Source organism: Zophobas morio, unplaced genomic scaffold, assembly GCF_036711695.1.
Source record: "Zophobas morio isolate AGI-343-1 ecotype UQ-CSIRO unplaced genomic scaffold, CSIRO_AGI_Zmor_V1 ptg000031l, whole genome shotgun sequence".
In the NCBI taxonomy this organism is placed as follows: Eukaryota; Metazoa; Arthropoda; class Insecta; order Coleoptera; family Tenebrionidae; genus Zophobas; species Zophobas morio.
In genome coordinates this window covers 3,286,412-3,307,356 of record NW_026972136.1, presented here as the reverse complement: position 1 = coordinate 3,307,356, position 20,945 = coordinate 3,286,412, and the positions used below count along the sequence as shown (strand labels likewise).

The following is a 20,945-nucleotide window of genomic DNA, read 5'->3' as shown; positions in this document are numbered from 1 at the left end:
TGGATATATAAGGATACAGAAAGATATAGAAGTACAGAAGACTTTGGAAGGGTTAGAAGGATATAGAATAGTACAGACGGATTTTGATGGATATTGATTGATATAGAAATATACAGAATCACATATTTGTGATTCTCTAGAAAAATATAGACAGATATATTCCAATATATAAATGTATATAAAAGGATGTATGTATACGAATTTGGAAGAAGATAGACCGAAATAGAATGATATAGAAAGATATAGATCGATATAGACGGAACTGAAGAAAGATATAATAGGATATAAACGTATATAGGCGGATCTAGAAGGACATAGAATGGTACAGACCAATATAGAAAGATTTAGAAGCACAGATTCGTAATCCTAAATATAGCAGAATATAGACGGGTATACAAGAATATAGATGAATATAGAAGTATATATACAAATTTAGATGGATATAGAGGAATTAGGAAGCATATAAAGAGATATAAACGTATATAGAATAATATCAAAGGATATAGAAAACAATATGAGACGATATCGACAGATGTATAAGGAAATAATATAATAAGATGTAGGTGGATGTAAAATGATACGGACGGATTTCGAAAAATATAGAATGGTACAGATGGGTTTTCATGGATATAGAGTGATTTATAAAAAAATAGTATGAAAAATTCGTGTTCCTGAAAAATTATATAAAAAATATAGACGAATATGGGAAGATATAGAACGAAATAGAATGATATAGGAAGATAAAGATGGAGATAGACAGATATGGAAGAATATAATAGGATATAGACGTATATAGAATGACATATAAGGATCTAGAAGGATATAGAAAGATATGGACGGATATTGAAAGATATAGATGGATTTACAAAAACATAGAATGGTACATATGGATATAGAAAAATATAGAAGCACAGATTCTTGATCATCTGAAAAGATATAGAAAAACATAGCCGGATATGGAAGGTTGCAGACGAATGTGGAAGGATATAGGAAGATATAGATGCATATAGACGGAAGTAAAGGGATATAATAGGATATAGACGTATATAGACAGGGATATGAACAGATATAGACGGATATAAAATTATACACCAGGATTTAGAAGGATATAGACGCACATAGAAATACATACACGGATCTAGAAGGTCATAAGAATGGTACGGATTGATGTAGATGGATATAGAAAAATATTGGAGTAGAGATTCATGATCCCAAGAAAAATATAGCTGGATAAAGCCGTATACAGAATGATCTAAAGAGATATGATGAGAATATGGACGGATATATAAAAGGTGATGGGAGGATACAGACCGATATAGAAGCATATAGACGGACATATGCAGATGTAAATGGATATATGTAGACGGATATAGAAAAATATAGTAGGATAAATGCATGTTCCTGAAAAAGAAATATAGAAAGTTATAGACGAATGTGAGAGGATAGAGACCGAAATAGAAGGATAGAGGAAGATGTAGATAGATATAGACGGATTTTGAAGATTACAGAAAGATAAACGCCTTTCCAGACCGATTTGAGACGTTTTAATTTTTTTTAAGGAGGACTTTTCTCCGTTATTACTGACCGTAGAGCAAAAATAAGCACAGTTTCCTTCTACTGAGAAAATTTCCGATAGGATAGGCGAAGAAAATTGGAATAACGTGATAACGTCGCATTGGAATTTAAAAAATAGAGCACAGCTTTAAAAGCTAGAATAACGTCAGTGAGAACATGTAAAAATATATAGGGTGTTCCATTTAATAAAAACTACTTGTAAGTTACTCCTCAAAAACAGAAAACAATTTTATTGTGCGCCACTCAAAAAATTGTACAACTTTGGTCTCAGATTTTTTTTATTTTCATTAATAATAATTAGTAAGATATATGTAGAGTTTATTATGAACTTCTGAAAAAATTCTTTAAGGAAGTCTAATTGAGCTACAGTTTGCAGTTACTTTGAAATATTCAAGGTGTTTCATTAAAATAACAGACACACGGATTTTTTAATGGCTAAATCGATATTTGAATTTTTTTGGAAAAATGGAATTTTAGTGTTTTTTAAAATTTGTAAATATGTTTAGATGAAAAATGTAGTTAGGACAAAATTATTGGTGCACTCTGTATACCTTGTCTGGACTGGTCTTCACCTGTCATAAAATTTTGTTGCGAACTATTTCTGAAATTATTGAAAAAAAAGTGGGTCATACAATCCTTATAATCTTTTTTTGAGACATCCTGTGTAAAACGAAGACTTGTTGAAGGTTGGCGTAATATCCCATTTCAGAACAAATTTGTAATTGTAACAAAAACATACGGAAAATTCGCACTTTCCTGTTCCATAAAAATTAAATTAAACATCTCAAATTAACTCTACTACCAAAACCAAAAAATCTAAATAAATTTGTCATGGTTTCAATTTTAGTTTTGGATGCGTTGTAACGATTCAATTTATCCAAACAGAGATTGTTTTCAGTGAAAACTAAGGGCGAGAAAGTTTTGTGTGTCAATTCAATAAAGCCTGAGAACTCGCGCAAGTGGTCTTTTCGCCAGATTTTCGCACGAACACAAATTTATATGAGAAAACTGAAAGAACATTGACAAAACTCATTTATACAGATTTTGCGAAAAATTTTCTAAAATAGAAACGTTTCTCTAATTTGCGGTTTTATTAATCCTGTTGATCCGTATTTTTTCTCTTCCAGTTACGGATGTACACCAGGCGACAAATCCGAATACATGATATCAGCCAACCTAACAGAAGAAAAATTTCAAGAAAACCCAATCATCAACTGGGATGCTATTCTGTGGGTGAACCGCCCCCTCGAACTGTGGATAGTCCAGGTTATATTGGCCATGATTAGTCTGACGGAGGCTCTTTTATTGGCCTATCTAGGATACAAGGTATATTTCTCCCCATAAACTAGACACTTCACCATCATTCCCCCGGGAGTAGTTCAATATTAAATCGAAACGCGATGTGAAACTAAACTCTAACATTTTAATCGCAAAAATAGTGCAACTACACTTCTAAGTTTTCCAGACATTTCCCGAGTGAAAACTCATAAATAATTCAAGCGCTCGTTCTTTTTTCTTCGGGTGAAGCTCTTCTAAACCGAATTAAGCTTTCTGAAAATATTGTTTTACCTAAAAGCTATAATTCATGAAAATTTCAAAGTATTGAGTTTCGTACAGGGGAAACTTAGACGTTTGAAACGCGTAATGTGATAGCAATTTACGAGGGATGAACCTTTGAGAAAAGGAAATGAATTGTGTATCGTGAAACGTCACCTTCGCCCACCTTCCGTAAACACTGGACGAAGAAAATTAATTTTAATACGGTGCTGTAAATAACGGTAATGCGGTGGTGTTTAATTCGGTTTGAGGTTGTTTTGGTGGTGTTAAAAATTCATGGTAGATCGATGGCTAATTTTTGTTTAAGAATACGCCAGGGGAGACAGAACCGGTGGAAGTCAAAAGCTTCTCTAGACGGATTAATTACTGAAGTGAGCTTGTTTTTAGGTGTTACCGGAGTCGCAGAATAAATAACTTAGTTAATGAACAAAGTTTAATATCAAGTCGTATTCAGTTTAATTTACAAGTGTTTTTCTGTTGCTGAATTCACGGCAAAACTTAGGTAACGTTCGCCAGATCCTGAAATATTTGTATGTTTTGGGCTGTGAAACGTCTAATTAGGATTTTTTAAAGGAGTAATAAAGTGATTAAATTTTTTAGGTTTCGTAGTTTCTAAAATAGATCATATAATTTTAATATTCTCCCACATTAGTAAACCTCACTTATAGAAGCTCATTATATTGCTGCTTGTGTAACAAAATCATCAATAGACAGTCCGACGGAATCAGGAGACCTACTTTTCAAATTCTAAGAGTTCTGGAACTTCAAAATATGAAATGTAGTCAACTTTATCGGTGACTGTATCGGTTAAAATTTTTGGAAAAATACTACATTATTAAAGTATATATATTATATTATATTATACCATACAAAAAATTGGTCGAAGGTTATTTCGGCAGAACTTTCCTCGCCCCTGAAAAAATCGAAAAATTGAAAAATTGAAAACTAGAAATGTCAAATATTTAAAATTCAAACATTGAAAAATCGAAAAATTCTCAAAATTGAAATCTTGGAAAATGAAGAAGTCGAAAACTTGAAAATTCGAAAAATTGGGAAGGGGGAATATCGAAGAATTGAAAAACCGAAAAATTGAGAAATCGAGAAATCAACAAATCAAAAATCAAAAATTTAAAACTTGCAAAATCGAGAAATGGAAGCACAAAAAAAGCGAAAAAATTGAAAAATTTAAAAGTCTAAAATCTGAAAATAGAAAAATTGAACAATGAAAAAATCAAAAAATCGAAATCTCGACAAATCGAGAAGTGGAAAGTCCGAAATTTAAAAAAATCACAAAAATTGAAAAATCAGAAAACTGAAAAAAGGAAGAACAGAAAAACCGAAACATCGAAAATTTAGAAAATTCAAAAACTGAAACCTCGGGAAATCGAAACATGAAAAGATAGAGAAATCGAAATAATGAAATTTCGATAAATCGATCATTGGAAAAACTGAAAAATGGACATATTGAAAAATCGATAAACCGAAAAATCTAACACCGAGAAACCAAAAAATCGGAAGATCGAGAAATCGAAACATTAAAAACTTGAAAAACTAAAAATTAAAATCCGAAAAATTGTAAAAAAGTGTCGAAGAACTGAAAAATCGAAATCGGAATCGAGAAATCGAAAAATCGAGAAATCAAAATATGGAAAAATTGAAAAATCCCAAAACTGAAATATCGAAAAATTAAAAAATCGAGAAATTCAAAGTCGAATTATCAAAGTCGAAAACTCGAAAATTTAAAAAATTCAATAATTAAACATTCAAAAATCCAACAACTGAAAGATCAATAAAACGAAAAATCTAAAACTGAAAAATCGAAATACAGAAAAATCGAAAAATCGAATCATCAAAAACCTGAAATATCCAAAATGTAAAAATTCGAAAAATTGAAGAATAAGTTAGAAGAACGGAAAAATCGAAAAATTTAATATTTTAAAAAGTTAATTATTAAAAGACCGAAACATTTAAAAATCAATAATTGGAATAATTGAAAAATGCAGAAAACCAAAACTTTAGAAATCGAAAAATCGAAAAATTGAAGAATCGAAATATTGATAAATCCCAAAACTGAAATATCGAAAAATTAAACAATCGAGAAATCGAAAGTCGAAAATTGAAACATTCAAAAATTATACATTAAAATTCGAAAAAATCGAAAAATTCAAAAATCGAAAAATCGAAGAGTCGGGAAATTAAGATATAGGAAAATCAAAAAATCGATTAATCGAGAAATTGAGAAATCGAAAAATAAAAAATTTAAATCCTCTAAATTGAAAAATTGAAAATTCGAAAGATTTCAAAATTGAAAAATTTAAATAACGTAAAACTGAAACATCCAAAATTGAGAAATCGAAAATTTGAAGAACCAAAAAATTGAAACATCTCGACACTAAAATCGGAAAATTAAAAATCGAGAAATCGAAAAGTCGAAATATCGAATTCGAAAAAGCGAAAATTTTAAAAATTCAAAAGTTAAAAAATCGAAAATCGCAAAAATCTAAAAATTGAAGAATTCAAAAATCGAAAAAATCGAAAAACTGAAGGATTGAAACATTAAAAAGTCGGGAAATCAAGAAAAGGGAAAATCAAAAATCGATTAAACGAGAAATTGAGAAATCGAAAAATTGAAAATCTAGAAACGTCAACTGAAAAATTGTAAAATCGAAAATTTCAAAATCCAAAAATTGAACAGTCGAAAAATTGAAACATCAGAAAATTGAGCTATCGAAAAATGAAAAAATTAGGAAATTTAAAATTTGAATAATCAAGAAATTGAAGAATAAAAAAATTGAAAAATCCCATTACTGAAATATTGAAAAATTGAGTAAAATCGAAAAATTAAAAATTGAAAAATCCAAAAATCTAGAAAACGAAATCGTAATAAATGGAACTCCAAAAATCTAAAAATTGAAAATTCGAAAAATCGAAAATCTTAAAAATCGAAAATTTAAAAAAATCAAAAATTTGAAAAATCGAAAAATTGAGGAATTGAAAAAGTTAAAGATCGAAACATTGAAAAAGTCGGGAAATGAAGAAAAGAAAAAATCAAAAATCGATTTAATCGAGAAATTGAGAAATCGAAAAATTGAAAATCTAGAAACGTCAACTGAAAAATTGTAAAATCAAAAAATTTCAAAATCCAAAAATTGAATAGTCGAAAAATTGAAAAATCGTAAAAAATCGTAGAAAATTGGGATATTGAAAAATGAAAAAATTAGGAAATTTAAAATTTGAAGAATCAAGACATTGAAGAATGAAAAAATTGAAAAATTCCAATACTGAAATATTGAAAAATTGAGTAAAATCGAAAAATTAAAAATTGAAAAATCCAAAAATCTAGAAAACGAAGTCGTAATAAAAAGAACTCCAAAAATTTAAAAATTGAAAATTCGAAAAATCGAAAATCTTAAAAATCCAAAATTTTAAAAAGTCAAAAATTTGAAAAATTGAAAAATTAAGGAATTGAAAAACTTAAAGATCGAAGGATTTAAAAAGTTGGGAAATCAAGAAAAGGGAGAGTCAAAAATCGATTAATCGAGAAATTAAAAAATCGAAAATCTGAAAATTTAGAAACGTCAAAAATTAAAAATTTTCAAGATCGAAAAAATGAAAGTTCGAAAAATTGAGAAATCGAAAGATGAAAAAATCGGTAAATAGAAAATTTAAAGAACTAAGAAAGTGAAGAATTGAAAAAATTGAAAAATTCCAACATTACTAAAATATCGAAAAATTGAGAATCGAGAAATCGAAAAGTCAAAAAATCGAAAAATCTAAAAAAAACGAAGTAATAAAGAGAACTCCAAAAATAGAAAAATCGACAATTCGAAAACTCGAAAATTTTAAAAATTCAAAAATTAAAAAACTGAAAAATCGAAAGGTCGGGAAATCAAGAAACAGGAAAATCAAAAAATCGATTGAGAAATTCAAAAATTAAAAATTTGAATTCTCAAAATTGAAAAATTGAAAATTCGAAAAATTTCAAAATAGAAAAATTGAAATAATGTAAAACTGGAACATTGAAAAATTGGGAAATCGAAAATTGAAAAAATCGAGAAATCGAAAATTTGAAGAACCAAAAAATTGAAGAATCAAAAAATCTCGACCCTAAAATATCGAAAATGAGTAATCGAAATGTCGAAAAATCGAAGTCGAACAATCGAAAATTTTAAAAACTCAAAAATTAAAAAATCAGAAATCTCAAATATCGGAAAATTGAAGAAATCAAAAACTAAAGATTGAAACATCGAAAAAGTTGGGAATTCAAGAAAAGGAAAAATCAAAAATCCATTCAACGAAAAATTGTAAAATCGAAAAATTGCAAAATCTAAAAATTGAAAAATCCTAAAATTGAAGCATCAGAAAATTGAGATATCGGAAAATGAAAAAAATTAGGAAATGTCAAATTTGAATAATCACGTTATTAAAGAATCAAAAAATTGAAAAATCCTAATACTGAGATATTGAAAAATTGAGTAAAATCGAAAAATTAGAAACTGTCAAATTCAAAAATCTAGAAATCGAAGTCGTAATAAAAAGAAGTCCAAAAATTAAAAATCGAAAACTCGAAAAATCAAAAATTTTAAAAATCGAAAATTAAAAAAAATCAAAATTGAGGAATTGAAAAACTTAAAGATTGAAACATTGAAAAAGTCGGGAAATGAAGAAAAGAAAAATCAAAAATCGATTAATCGAAAAATTGAGGAATCGAAAAACTGAAAATTTAGAAACATCAAAAATTGAACATTTTCAAAATCGAACATTTGATAAATTTCAAAATCGAAAAATGGAATAATCGAAGAAGTGGAACACCGAAAATCAAGAAAACGAAAAGTCAAAAAATCTAAAAATCTAAAAATCGAAGTAATAAAGAGCAGTCCAAAAATAGAAATATCGAAAAGTCGAAAACCCGAAAATTTTAAAAATTCAAAAATTAAAAAATCAAAAATCTGAATAATTAAAAAATTGGTGAATTGAAAAACTGAAAAATTGAAAAATTGAAGAATTGAAATTCAAAATCGAAAAATTCGAGAGTCGAGAAATTGAATAATCCTAAAAGTCATACATCGGAAAATTGAGGAATGCAATCATGAATAATCGAGAAATCGAAAATTTGAAATATCAAGAAACTGAAAAATTAAAAATTGACAAATCGAGAAATCGAAAGAAAAATCGAAAAATCCAAAAATCGAAAAACGAAATCTTAATAAAAAGAAAAACAAAATTCAAACCATCAAAAAGTAAAAAAAAAAAATTTAAATTTGGCAAATTCACAAACCGAATATGTAGCGGGGAAATCGAAAAACCGAAAAATTTTGAGAATTTACGATTTTGATTTGTTTTCCAAAAATCTCGATGTCTATGATATAAATTCAACACGGGTTCATAAACCACAATTTCAGGACTTTGTTACTTTTTAACATTTAAATAACATTGGTCCTACAAAATTTTAAGTAAGGGGGATATGAACGGATAAATTTTTATTAACGATTTACCATGCTCATATTATTATATTGTAAAATGTTGTTATAAAATTTTCATTTTTTTCCAAAAGTCTGGATCCCTAAAGGTGAAAATTGAACACGTATTAATAAGTCACAAATCGAGTAGGTTATTTTATAAAATTTATCATTGTTGATGGAATGAGCAGACAAAATTTAACAACAGTCGGTCCCGTAGTTTCGGAGATTATCTGTCTAATAAATACTCAGACAAATGGTAATCGCCAGTTGGACTCGATTACAATACTTCCTTAGCTTGCGCTCGTGAAGACAAAAAAATATTTTTTCTTTAAGAAAAAAAGCAATTCATTACAATTTTCAAATTTAAAATATAAACAAGATGAAACAATTTGAGATATTTTGTTGTCGTATTTTTGTTAGGAGATTTACCGGGTCATCATTTTTAGAGCAACTCCTATAAATTTATTATTGTTTTTCGAAAGATCTGTAAATATGTAGTTTGAGCAAGTCCCCTGTCCCCATTGTTTGTAGTTTCACTAATTAATTAAAAATGAATGAGAAAAACAGATCTCATCGATTAAATAATAGGATCAAGCATGCAACGGAACCATGTCACGTTGTTTTATAAATTGTCGCGATTAATTCACACGTCAAACCACAATATTTTCCCCAAACCAGAAACGAGACGTTAAATATTAAAAATTCCCATTTTCGTCGGACACACAAAATCGTAATCTTCCAATCCGCGTCATGTTCCCACTTTCCAGAACCTGCATAATATCCGTCATTAAATATTAAACACCCCGTTTTTAATGGAATTGATTTTACTGAATCGGTGAATGTCACGGTGTGACATTTACCCATTCAAGCCCACAGTCTGCGTTTCGGCGCCTATTAAATTGAAGAATTAGGTTATCACGAGTTTCTATACGCGAGTAAACAGTTATTAGTTTACGAAGCTCCGAAGCAGATTTTTTCGGAGCTTTTAGCCGAGCTTTCGCGAAAATACATTGAATGGAGCGAAAAACGTCTAGCCCTCGAAACCCAAAGTGCATGCTTGAGGCTCAGCCCAACGAGATTCATTAAGAAAAGCGGGAAGAACGTAAACATTTTCGCGCTTTTCTCGTGTAACGGGTTTATGTTTCTGGAATATTTACGTGCGCGAAAACGCGCGTTTTCACGGGAAATTGATTCCAGGGTTCGAAAACAGCATTGTCTAATTACTCCATGGCGTGGAGAATCGAAAACTTCAACAGGTATTGATCCTAAAAATACCCTGTCATGCGCTAGTAGCTGTGTTAATAGACACACCTGAATACTATGGAATAGTACGAAATAATCGATAGATTCGATGGAGGAAATTTCTGACTCGGCGCGCTCGAAGGTCCTTCACCTCCTCGTTAAATTATTCGCAACGCTGATTGTTTGTCGATGTTATTGTTTTATTTGTTTCAGGGGAACATCTGGCAACAGCTGCTATCCTTTCATTTTATCTTAGAAATTGTGAATACTATTCCATTTACATTAACGGTAAGCGGACTGCTGTTTGGATTTGTTCGAGCGTTGATTCTTGTCTTGTTGCAGATTTTTTATCCCCCGTTGAGGAATCTCTTCATTCCAGTATTCCTAAATTGTTGGTTAGCGAAACATGCGTTAGAAAATATGTTCGTAAGTATCTGAAAAATACCCGTCGAATTAGTATGATTTGCATTGTTAAAATATAAATGAACTGAAATGCGATTTAATTTATGCTTAGTAGCTCAGTCGATACGTCGTAATCTATTTTTCATCGTATCTATAATTTAAGACTTCGTTATGAATGACTAGGATAAACTTAGAACTAAACGTTTGACATTTTGAATTTTTAATGGTTTGCTTCTTAGAGAATACGCTAGACGGAGGAAACTTATCTGGGACAGTCTATCAATTTTTAACAATTGACATAAACACTGTGGTTGTTGACATTTGAACGTTTGATGAATAACTCAGAAATGGAAAAATCGTGGCGTGAATCGCGTTTCTAACGTCAGATATTTATTACACGTTGTGTCGATGATTTTTAAAATTTAAATATGGTATAGAATATTCCAACAGTCGTCTGACGGCTAGTTTGCGTCTGCAACCGCAGCCTGTAATTATTTTTTACGTACATCTCTGAATCAACAACATTTGACATCTCTGAGTCAGCGAAATTTGATACTGCTTGCTCAGAATAATTTAGTGCCGCTAAATCAGCGTAATTTCACAAAGCGTGATCTCGTTTCCATTTCACTACCCAAAGAATTCAAAGTTTTACAATTTGTTCCCGGATTTTGTATGTGTTGACAAAAAACAGATATTTTATAAATTATGAAAAACATATTCTTTAAAATAAAACACCAGATAAAATTAAAATATCATTTAAAATTTTTACAAAGTCAAAACATCCGCGGCTCCCAAAACTCTAAAATTAAAGAATAAAACACCCAAGATTTTTTAAAATATTTTCAAAATCAAACACCAAAGGTTTTTAAATTCTTCAAGGAATAAAACACCTGGATTCACCAAGACTTTTAAATTGTTCAATCAGGAACCACTGTTTTAAATTCTTTACAGAATAAAACACTTGAAATTATCCTAAATTCTTAAAAAATCCACCAGGGTTCTTTACAGTTCTTTCAACATATTTCAAAATAGAACACCAAGGGTTCCCAAAATCGTTTCAAATTTTTTCAAAAATAAGACACCCGAACCTCCCAAGATTCTTTAAATTTTTTTATTTTAAATATTTTAAAGGATAAAACACAAGAAATCTCCAAGAATTCTTTCATTTTTTTATATAAAAAGTTAGGCTCCCCTAAAAGCCCTTAAAATTTTTCAAAAACAAAATACCTGGGACCCTCAAAATTCTTTTAAAATCTGTAAAGAATTAAATCCCAGAAGTCTTCAAGATTTCTTAAATTATTTTCAAAACAAAACACCAAAAGCTCTCGACATCTTTTCAAATTTTTTCAAAGATGGAACAATTATCAAGCTTTTTAAAAATCATTTGAGAAATAAAGCACTCGGAACCCCTACCATTCATTTAAATTCTTATAAAATATGGGGGTTTCTTAAGATTCTTTAAAATTATTTCAAAAAGAAAGCTGCTGGAACATGCAAGATTAGTTTAAAAACTTTAAAAAATAAAACACCTGCAACCACCAACACTTTTTTAAATTCTTTAAAAAATAAAACACGAAGAATTTGGAGATTTTTAAAATCATTTAAAAAACAGGAATCCCAAGATTTTTTCAATATTTTTCAAAATAAGACACCTAAGATCATTTAAAATTTTTACAAAAATTAAATGCCCGAAGCTCCCAAAACTTTTTAAAATTATTGTAAAAACACCTCGAATCTTTTAAATTCTATAAAGAATCAAACACAGGAACACCGAAACTCTTTCAAATTCTTTAAAGAATAAAACATTAGAGAGCTCCCCAAAATTCTTTAATTTTTTTTTTTTTAATAAAACACCCGGAGCTCCCAAAATCTGCTTAAAATTTTTAAAAAATTAAACCCCAGGGGTCCTCAAGATTTCTTAAACTCTTTTCAAAATGAAACACCAAAAGCTCTCGAGATTCTTTTAAATTTTTTCAAATATAAAACACCGAGGAATATCAAGATTTTTAAAAATGATTTCAAAAATAAAGCTGCAACATGCAAGGTTAATTTGAAAGCTTTAAAGAATAAAACAGCAAAGCTCCCGAGGTCCTTTTCATTTAAAAAAAAATAAAACACCTGCAACCACCAAGACTCTTTTAAATTCTTTAAAACATAAAACACCAGAGGCTCTCAAGATTCTTTAAAATTATTTCAAAATAAACATTCTGGGACGTAGAATACATTTTATAATTCTTTAAAAAATAAAACACCCAAGACTCTTTAAAATATTTTCAAAATTAAACAGCAAAGGTTCCTGAAATTCTTTCAATTTTTTTTAAAGTCTGTTGAGCTTCTTGAAAATTGTTTTAAAAATAAAACACCCGGAATCCCCAAGATACTTTAAAATTCTTAAAAAAAAATACGACTACCTACGTTCCTTTTCATTTTTTCCAAATAAAATACCACGGGTTTCCGAGATTCTTTTAAATTTTCTTAGTTATAAAACACTATGGGCTCTCAAAATTATTTTAAATTAGTTCAAAATACAGGTTCCGGAACGTGCAAGATTCTTCTAAAGTGTTTAAGGAATTAAACACAAAAGGAACCCCAAGATTCTTTTAAATTCTTCAAAGAATAAAACACCTGGATCCACCAAGACTTAAATTTTTCAACTGGGAACCACTGTTTTAAATTCTTTAAAAAATAAAACACTGAGAGTCTTAAAAAGCTACCAGGGTTCTTCACAATTCTTTCCACATTTTTCAAAATAAAACACCATAGGTTCCCAAAATCGTTTCAAATTTTGTTAAAAATAGAACACCCGAACCTCCCAAGATTTTTTAAAATTATTTCAAAAACAAAACACCTGAAACCCCCAAGATTCTTCAATTTTTTTTCTTTCAAATTATTTAAAGAATAAAACAGCAAAAACCTCCAAATTTTGTTTCATTTTCTTTTATATAAAAGGTTAGGGTCTCCTAAAATTCCTTAAAATTTTAAAAAAATAAAATGCCTGGAACCCCAAAAATTCTTTTAGAATCTTTAAAGAATTAAACTCCAGAAGTCCTCAAAATTTCTGAAATTATTTTCAAAATAAAACACCAAAAGTTGTCGAGATCTTTTTAAATTTTTTCAAAGATAAAGCACGGGGGGTTATTAAGGTTCTTAAAAATTATTTGAAAAAAAAAGCACTCGGGACTCCTAACATTCATTTAAATTCTTATAAAACATGAAGGGTTTCTTAAGATTCTTTAAAATTATTTCAAAAATAAAGCTGCTGGAACATGCAAGATTAGTTAAAAGCTTTAAAAAATAAAACACGAAGAACTCGGAAATTTTTAAAATCATTTAAAAAAAACAGGAATCCCAAGTTTTTCTCAATATTTTTCAAAATAAAACACCAGGGGTTCCTAAGATCATTTCAAATTTTTACAAAAATGAGGAACACCCGAAGCTCCCAAAACTTTTTAAATTTATTTTAAAAACACCTCAAACCCTCAAGATTATTTTTAAAATCTTTTAAAGAACAAACTCCTTGAGAATCTTTTAAACTCTATAAAGAAAAAAAGAAAATCACCCACAGGAACCCCGAAACTCTTTCAAGTTCTTTAAAGAGAACGCCCCACATTTTAAAATTTTTTTTTTAATAAAACATTAGGGCCTCTAAAATCCCTTAAAATTTCTCAAAAATAAAAAAAAATCGTTTAAAATCATTAAAGAATTAAACCCCAGGGGTCCTGAACATTTCTTAAATTATTTTCAAAATGAAACACTAAAAGCTCTCGAGATTCTTTTAAATTTTTTCAAAAATAAAGCTCCTGGAACATGCGAGTTTAATTTGAAAGCTTTAAAGAATAAAACAGCAAAAGCTCCTGAGACCCTTTTCAGTTTTTAAAAAATAAAACACCTGCAACCACCAAGACTCTTTTAAATTCTTTAAAAAGTAAAATACTCAGAACCCCGAAATTTTTCAAAATTATTTAGAAAAAAGCAGGAAATCCAAGATTCTCTCAATATTTTTCAAAATAAAACACCAAGTGTTTCTACGATCATTTAAAATTTTTACAAAATGAAACACCCGAAGCTCCCAAAACTTTTAAAAATTATTTCAAAAACACCTGAAACCCTCAAGATTCTTTTTAAAATCTTTTGACGTACAAACTCCAAGGGCCCCTTGAAAATTTTTTTAAATTTTATAGAGAATCAAACACAGGAACCTCGGAATTATTTCAAATTCTTTAAAGAATAAACACCAGAAAGCTCCCCAAAATTCTTTAATTTTTTTAAATAAAACTTTAGGGCTCCTAAAATCTGTTAAAATTTTTCAAAAATAAAATACCCGGAGCCCCAAAATCCTTTTAGAATCTTTGAAGAAATCCCAAGAGTCCTCAAGATTTTTCTTAAATTATTTTCAAAATGAAACACCAAAATCTCTCGAGATTCTTTTAAATTTTTTCAAATACAAAACACTCCCAAAATTCTTTAAAATTATTTCAAAAATGAAGCTCCTGCAAGATGCAAGATTAGTTTAAATGGTTTAAAGAATAAAACACCAAAGGTTGCCGAGATCCTTTTAAATTAAAAAAAAAATAAAACACCTGCAACTACCAAGACTCTTCCAATTTCTTTCAAAAATAAAACACCAGGAGCCCGAGATTTCTTCAAATGATTTAAAATAAAAAAACACCAGTGATCCCAAGATTCTTTCAGTACTTTTGAAAATAAAACACCAAGGGGTCCGAAAATCGTTTCGAATTTTTACAAAGATAAAACACCCTAATCCCAAAACTCTTTAAAATCATTTGAAAAATAAAACACATGAAACACTCAAGATCCTTTTAAATTTTTTAAGAACAAAATTCCAAGGGTACCTTAAGATCCTTTTAATTTTTTTAAAGAATGAAATACCAGGAGTACCCAAGATTATTTAAATTATTTTCAAAATTAAAGACTAAAGGCTGGCGGAATTCTTTTTTTTTCAAAGGTACAGCACCAGGGGCTGTCAAGATTTTTAAAAATTATTTCAACAATAAAACAGCCGAAATTTCCAAGATTCTTTAAAATTATTTTCAAAATTAAACTCCTAAGGCCGTCTAGATGCTTTTAAATTTTTTTCAAAAATAAAACACTCAGAACCTCGACGATAATTTTAAACTCTTTAAAGAAGAACTAAGGGCTCCTAGATATTCTTTTAAATCCCTAAAAAAAACAGGGGCTTCTAAGATTTTTTTTATAAAATAGCAAGGAGTTCCAAGATCCTCTTAATTTTTTTTTAAAATTAAACACCAAGTGCCCTTGAGTTCCCTTTAAATTCTGAAAACAATAAAACACGGGAGCTGAAGATTTCTTTTTTCCTATTCTTTACAGAGTAAAACACCATGTGTCTCCCAGATTCTTTAAATTATTTTCAAAATTAATTACCAAAGGATTTCGAAATACTTTTAAGTTATTTGAAAAATAAAACACTCAGAATCCCCAAGATTGTTTTCAATTTTTTAAAGAATAAAACACTAAGACCCCCATGAGATTCTTTATAATTCTTTAAAGAAAAAAACATTAGGAGTGCCTAAGATTCTCTAAAGAATGAACCACTAAGAGGCTTGAAATTACTTTGAATTGTTAAAAAAAACACCAGGGATGTCCACGATTCTTTCAATATTTTCCAAAATCAAACACCAAGAGTTTTCAAGATTGATTAAAATTATTTGAAAACTGAAACACCAGAAACCTCCAAGATTCCTTTTTTTTTTCATAAAACTCCAAGGACCCCTTGAGAATTCTTCAAATTCTTTAAAGAATAAAACACCAGGGCTCCCTAAGAATCTTTTTTTTCAAAATAAATCATTGGGGACTCCTAAAATCCCTTTATATTTTTCAAAAGTAAAACACCCTTAACCACCAAGACTCTTTTAAATTTTTTAAAGAATAAAATATTAAAGACCCTTAAATTACTTTAATTTCTTAAAAAAAACATCAGAGATTTTCACAATTCTTTCAATATTTTTCAAAACTGAACAACACCAAAGGCTTCCAAGATTCTTTCATTTTTTTTTTAAATAAAACTTCAAGGACTCCTTGATATTCTCTAAATTCTTTAAGAATTAAAACACCAGGGTTCCCCAAGATTATTTCAATTTTTTTTTTTCAAAATAAATTATTAGGGGCAACTAAAATCCCTTTAATTTGTCAAAAATAAAACAACCCTAGAAATTACTTTAAATCCTTAAAAAACACCAGGGCTGTCACGATTCCTTCAATACTTTTTAAAATAAAACACCAAGGCGCTCCCAAGATCGTTTCAAATTTTTTCAAAGATAAAACACCCCAAGATCCTAAGATTCTTTAAATTTATTTCAAAAGTAAAACATCAGAAATCTGCACGATTCGTTCAAATTTAAAAAAACTCCAGAGGCCCCTTGAGATTTTTTTAATTCTTTAAAGAATAAAACACTAAGAGCTTTGAAATTACTTTAAATTCTTAAGAAAAAAAAAACATTAGGGTTGTACATGACTTTTTCAATATTTTTCAAAATAAAACACCAAGGGCCCCCAAGATTCTTTTAAATAAAACTCCAAGGACCCATTGAGAATTCTTTAAATTCTATAAAGAGTAAAACAGCAGAGCCCCCAGATTGTTTAATTTTTTTTTTATTTTTTATTTTTTTGATAAATCAGCAGAGACTCCTAAGATCCTTTTAAATTTTTCAGAAATAAAACACCCGAAATCAACAAGACTCTTTTACATTCTTTAAGGAATAAAACACTAAAAGCCCTGAAATTACTTTAAATTCTTAAAAAAAACACACTCCACAATTCTTTCAATATTTCTCAAAATTGAACACCAAGCGCTCCCAAGATTCTTTAAACATATTTCAAAAATAAAAACATCAGAAATCTCCAAAATTCCTTTATTATTTTTTTTAATAAAACTCCAAGGACTCCTTGATATCCTCTAAATTCTTTAAGAATCAAAACACTACGGTTCTCCAAGATTATTCAATTTTTTTTTTTCAAAATAAATGATTAAGGGCACCTAGAATCCCTTTAAGTTTTTAAAAAATAAAACAACCGTCACCGCCAAGATTCTTTTAAAGTCTTTAAAGAATAAAAGACTCCTGAGATTAATTTTAAATCCTTAACAAAAACACTAGGGGTCTCCATGATTCTTTCAATATTTTTCAAAATAAAACACCAAGACGCTCCCAAGATCGTTTCAAATTTTTTCAAAGATAAAACACCCCAAACTCCTAAGATTAAACTCCCGGGGCCCCTTGAATTTTTTTAAAGAGTAAAGCACCAGGGCTCCCAAAGATACTTTCAATTTTTTTCTCAAAAAATTTCTCTAAATTTTGCAAAAATAACACACTCAGAACGTCCAAGATTCTTTTGAACCCTTTAAGAATTAAACACCAGGAGTTCTGAAGATTCTTTAAATTATTTTGAAAATAAAACACCAAAGGCTCTCGATTTTTTTTCTTTTTTTAATAAATCACCCGTAACCCCTAACGTTCTTTTAAATTCTTTGAAGGATAAAACACCAAGATCCTCTTAAGAATCTTTTAAATTCTTAAAAAAAAAGGGTATCTAAAATTTTTTCTATTTTTTTTTTTTTCAAAATAAAATACCAAGGTTTTCAGACATGTTTTTGAATTTTTTCAAAAGCAAAATTCTGGAAGTGCAAAATTGGTTTAAAGTCTTAAAAGAATAAAATATAGGAGCTCCGATATTAGTTCAAAACTAAACTAAACACTAAAAGCCCCGAGATTCCTTTAAATTCTTAAAAAAGATACCAGAGATTCTAAGAATTTTTCAATATTTTGCAAAATAAAATACGAAGGGCTCCTTCGATTTGTTTAAAATCTTTTCAAAAGAGAACTTCAAAAATTAAACAGTTTAAACTCTTTTTAAGGTTATCTTACATTTTTAAACTTAAAAACTCCAAGGCTCCTTGAGATTTTTTTAAATTCTTCAAAGAATAAAATGCCAGAGCTCCCCAAGATTTTGATTTTTTTTTTTTAAAAAGTTAAGAACTTCTAAAATCCCTTTAAATATTCCCAAAATAAAACACCCGAAATCCCCAAGATTCTTTCAAATTCTTTAAAAAGAATAAAACACCAGGAGTCCCCGATATCCTTTACATTATTTCCAAAATTAAACACCAATACAACACCTAAGATTCTTTAAAATACTACAAACCTTAAACACCAAGAGCCCAAGATTATTTAAATTATTTCAATAGTAAAGGGACGTGCAAGATTTTTTTAAAATTCTTTAAAGACTAAAACACAGGAGACCCGAAATTCTTTCGAATTCTATAAAAAATAAAATAGAATGGTTCCGAGATTCTTTTACATTTTTTATAAAGCACCGGAACATCCCGAAAAGGCACGAAAATTAAAAAAGTTATTGTCTTTTTTTTATATATTCAAGCGAAACGAGAAACTGGAATACCCGGATTTAATATACCTACACAGTGAGACACGTTTTTAATGACTCGATAACTGAAGTAGTGTTAAAATAAAGCGACAGAGCTTAGAACTATACACTACTAAAAACTGGTGTCTAACGTTTAGTCGGAAAAGTTCATACGTATTCTGACACCTCCCCTTAACACATCCGAAGCTGCAGTACACAATATATTGCCAATTTACTCTGTAATAAGAACCGCAAAAAATTCCTCAGCAGCTCCGCGCAGCGTTCACACAAAAGGCATTCAAGAAATTTCAGCCTAATAAAATTTCACTTCTGATAAAGCTTCAGATGTAAAATTCAGAAGAAAATGTAATCTAAAAGTGACTTAATTCAATACGAAGTTCGCTTTGATATGAAGATTTTCCGCTCTGTACCGCTCGGAATATTTGACAGAACCTCGTTTCGAACTGTGCATCCTTCGCATAATTTATTATTTAGTAAAGCGAGTCACATTAATGTCAACTTGTGTTAGTTCCAAGGTAGACTTCGCCCCATTGGTTCGCATTGTCCTTTTTACGTCGCACTGCTCCATGAAAGCGAACTCATGTAATGGTTTCCTATTGAAAACACAGTCGAAAGCGTTGTGTAACTTGTTTATGAAGAGCCGAGCTTTTGTGGAGCTTGCCCTATTTTTCCGGTTACGTTCCGTCCGGACGCACAAAAGCTCACCTGCATTTAACTCCGGTTGCTTTAATTAAATCTTGCCTCCTCGGCTTTATTTCTTAGCCGCCGGTTCACGATTTTAACGATGCAAATTTAATTGAAGCAGTTCTTCTAATTAGACGTCGAATTTTCATTTAAAACTTTCGTTGTGTAGTTTTGGCAAAAGCCGGATGGACTTTGTAATTGCGGTAGTTGTCGTAGCGACTTCTGTTATCTCATTTTCGTGTTTTATTTTGTTTCAGAACGATCTCCACAGGGCAATGCAGAAATCGCAGTCTGCTTTGTCGCAACAGCTCACGATATTATCCGCAACCCTTGTTTGTCTCGTGTTTACAAGGTAATTGCTTTGTGTGCTAGAAGAGATTTTTATCTTTTTTCCCGCATAATGTTAGCTTAAGCATGCTTATTACGAATCTGCTGCTCTATCTTGCGTATAAATCGGCTGATAAAGCGACAAATTGTGGAATAAAACGGGTATAGTGGGGGTTCTGGTTGAGCGCAATAATTTTGTGTTTACGAGGACTCCGTAGTGGTTTGAAATTACATACATGGATTGCAGCAGCCCCCGTGTGCTCAAATTGTGCGTCAAGCTTCAGAAAAAAATTATAGGGTGTGAAAAGTTTTTAATTTTTTAGGCTTGATTTTTGTATTTCGGTTACAAATTTCATACTGCACAGAAATTATTTTTGTGTACTAATAAAATTTTATGGTCATTTAGGCCAACGATGATCGAACAACTTTGCTCTGGAAACCTACGTAAATTTCAGATTGTAAATATTTAGAAATATCATGATTTAATGACGTGGGAAGTCATTTACTAAAGCACAAACACAAACAACAGGTTAACATAACAACAAATTAAATCCGCCCCTTTTTACCCTTTGCTGACCGCCAAAGTTGGTTTGAGGGTATGTAATTTAGGATTTTACGGATTATGGGCTTCGAATTTTTAATTTTTAGGATATAATATTTTTCCTCCCATTACCAGTTGTAAAAGTTCTGTGGTCTGAAGGAATAGATAAAAAATATTGAAGGTCGAACGTCTGTTCACATTCAAGTTCTTGATCATATAAAAAAGGGAAGATAAATAAAAGAACCTGAAATGGTTCTGAAAACCAGATATATAATAATACATCCGTTAATAATAACAATAATGGCCCTTTATTGATTCATAATAACATTAATAACTAATAAACAGTTTTGGCATAAGTCCACAAATAATGTTATTAAAGCATTATTGAAATTGTTTGGTTGTTTGGAAAAGTGGAAATCCGAAATATAGAACGGACGATTAACACAAAAAAATGAAGCGGTATATTATCTCTGGTTTTTACGGACATGACATTAACTTTTTGTAATGTTATTTGTTCCGTTAAAGATAGATTTATTATTTTTTTCTTAGTTTGTGCTTTCAAATATCTGTTATATATATGATAGTAGATTCATTAAACATGGATACTTCGCAGATATAGTGCCATTTTTTTGCAGTTTTTTCAAAACCTTTTTTTGTCGTTTTACTGGTTTCCGTTGTTTATTACGTTTTTATCGCATTTGCTTTTCCTGTTTTTCGTCTTTTTTCACACGTTTTAT

The 20,945-nt window shown here is 29.6% G+C and overlaps 1 protein-coding gene across 1 annotated transcript in view; it reads left to right on the top strand.

Moving 5' to 3' along the window:
- The window catches only part of LOC135139545 (potassium channel subfamily T member 1), a 238,221-nt gene that overhangs the window by 85,377 nt on the left and 131,899 nt on the right, over positions 1 to 20,945 (top strand). The window contains exons 5-8 of the mRNA XM_064069828.1: positions 2,703 to 2,901; positions 10,050 to 10,124; positions 10,179 to 10,262; positions 19,598 to 19,692. Of these exons, the coding sequence (XP_063925898.1) occupies positions 2,703 to 2,901; positions 10,050 to 10,124; positions 10,179 to 10,262; positions 19,598 to 19,692 (453 nt within the window). The remainder of the gene's footprint in view (positions 1 to 2,702; positions 2,902 to 10,049; positions 10,125 to 10,178; positions 10,263 to 19,597; positions 19,693 to 20,945) is intronic.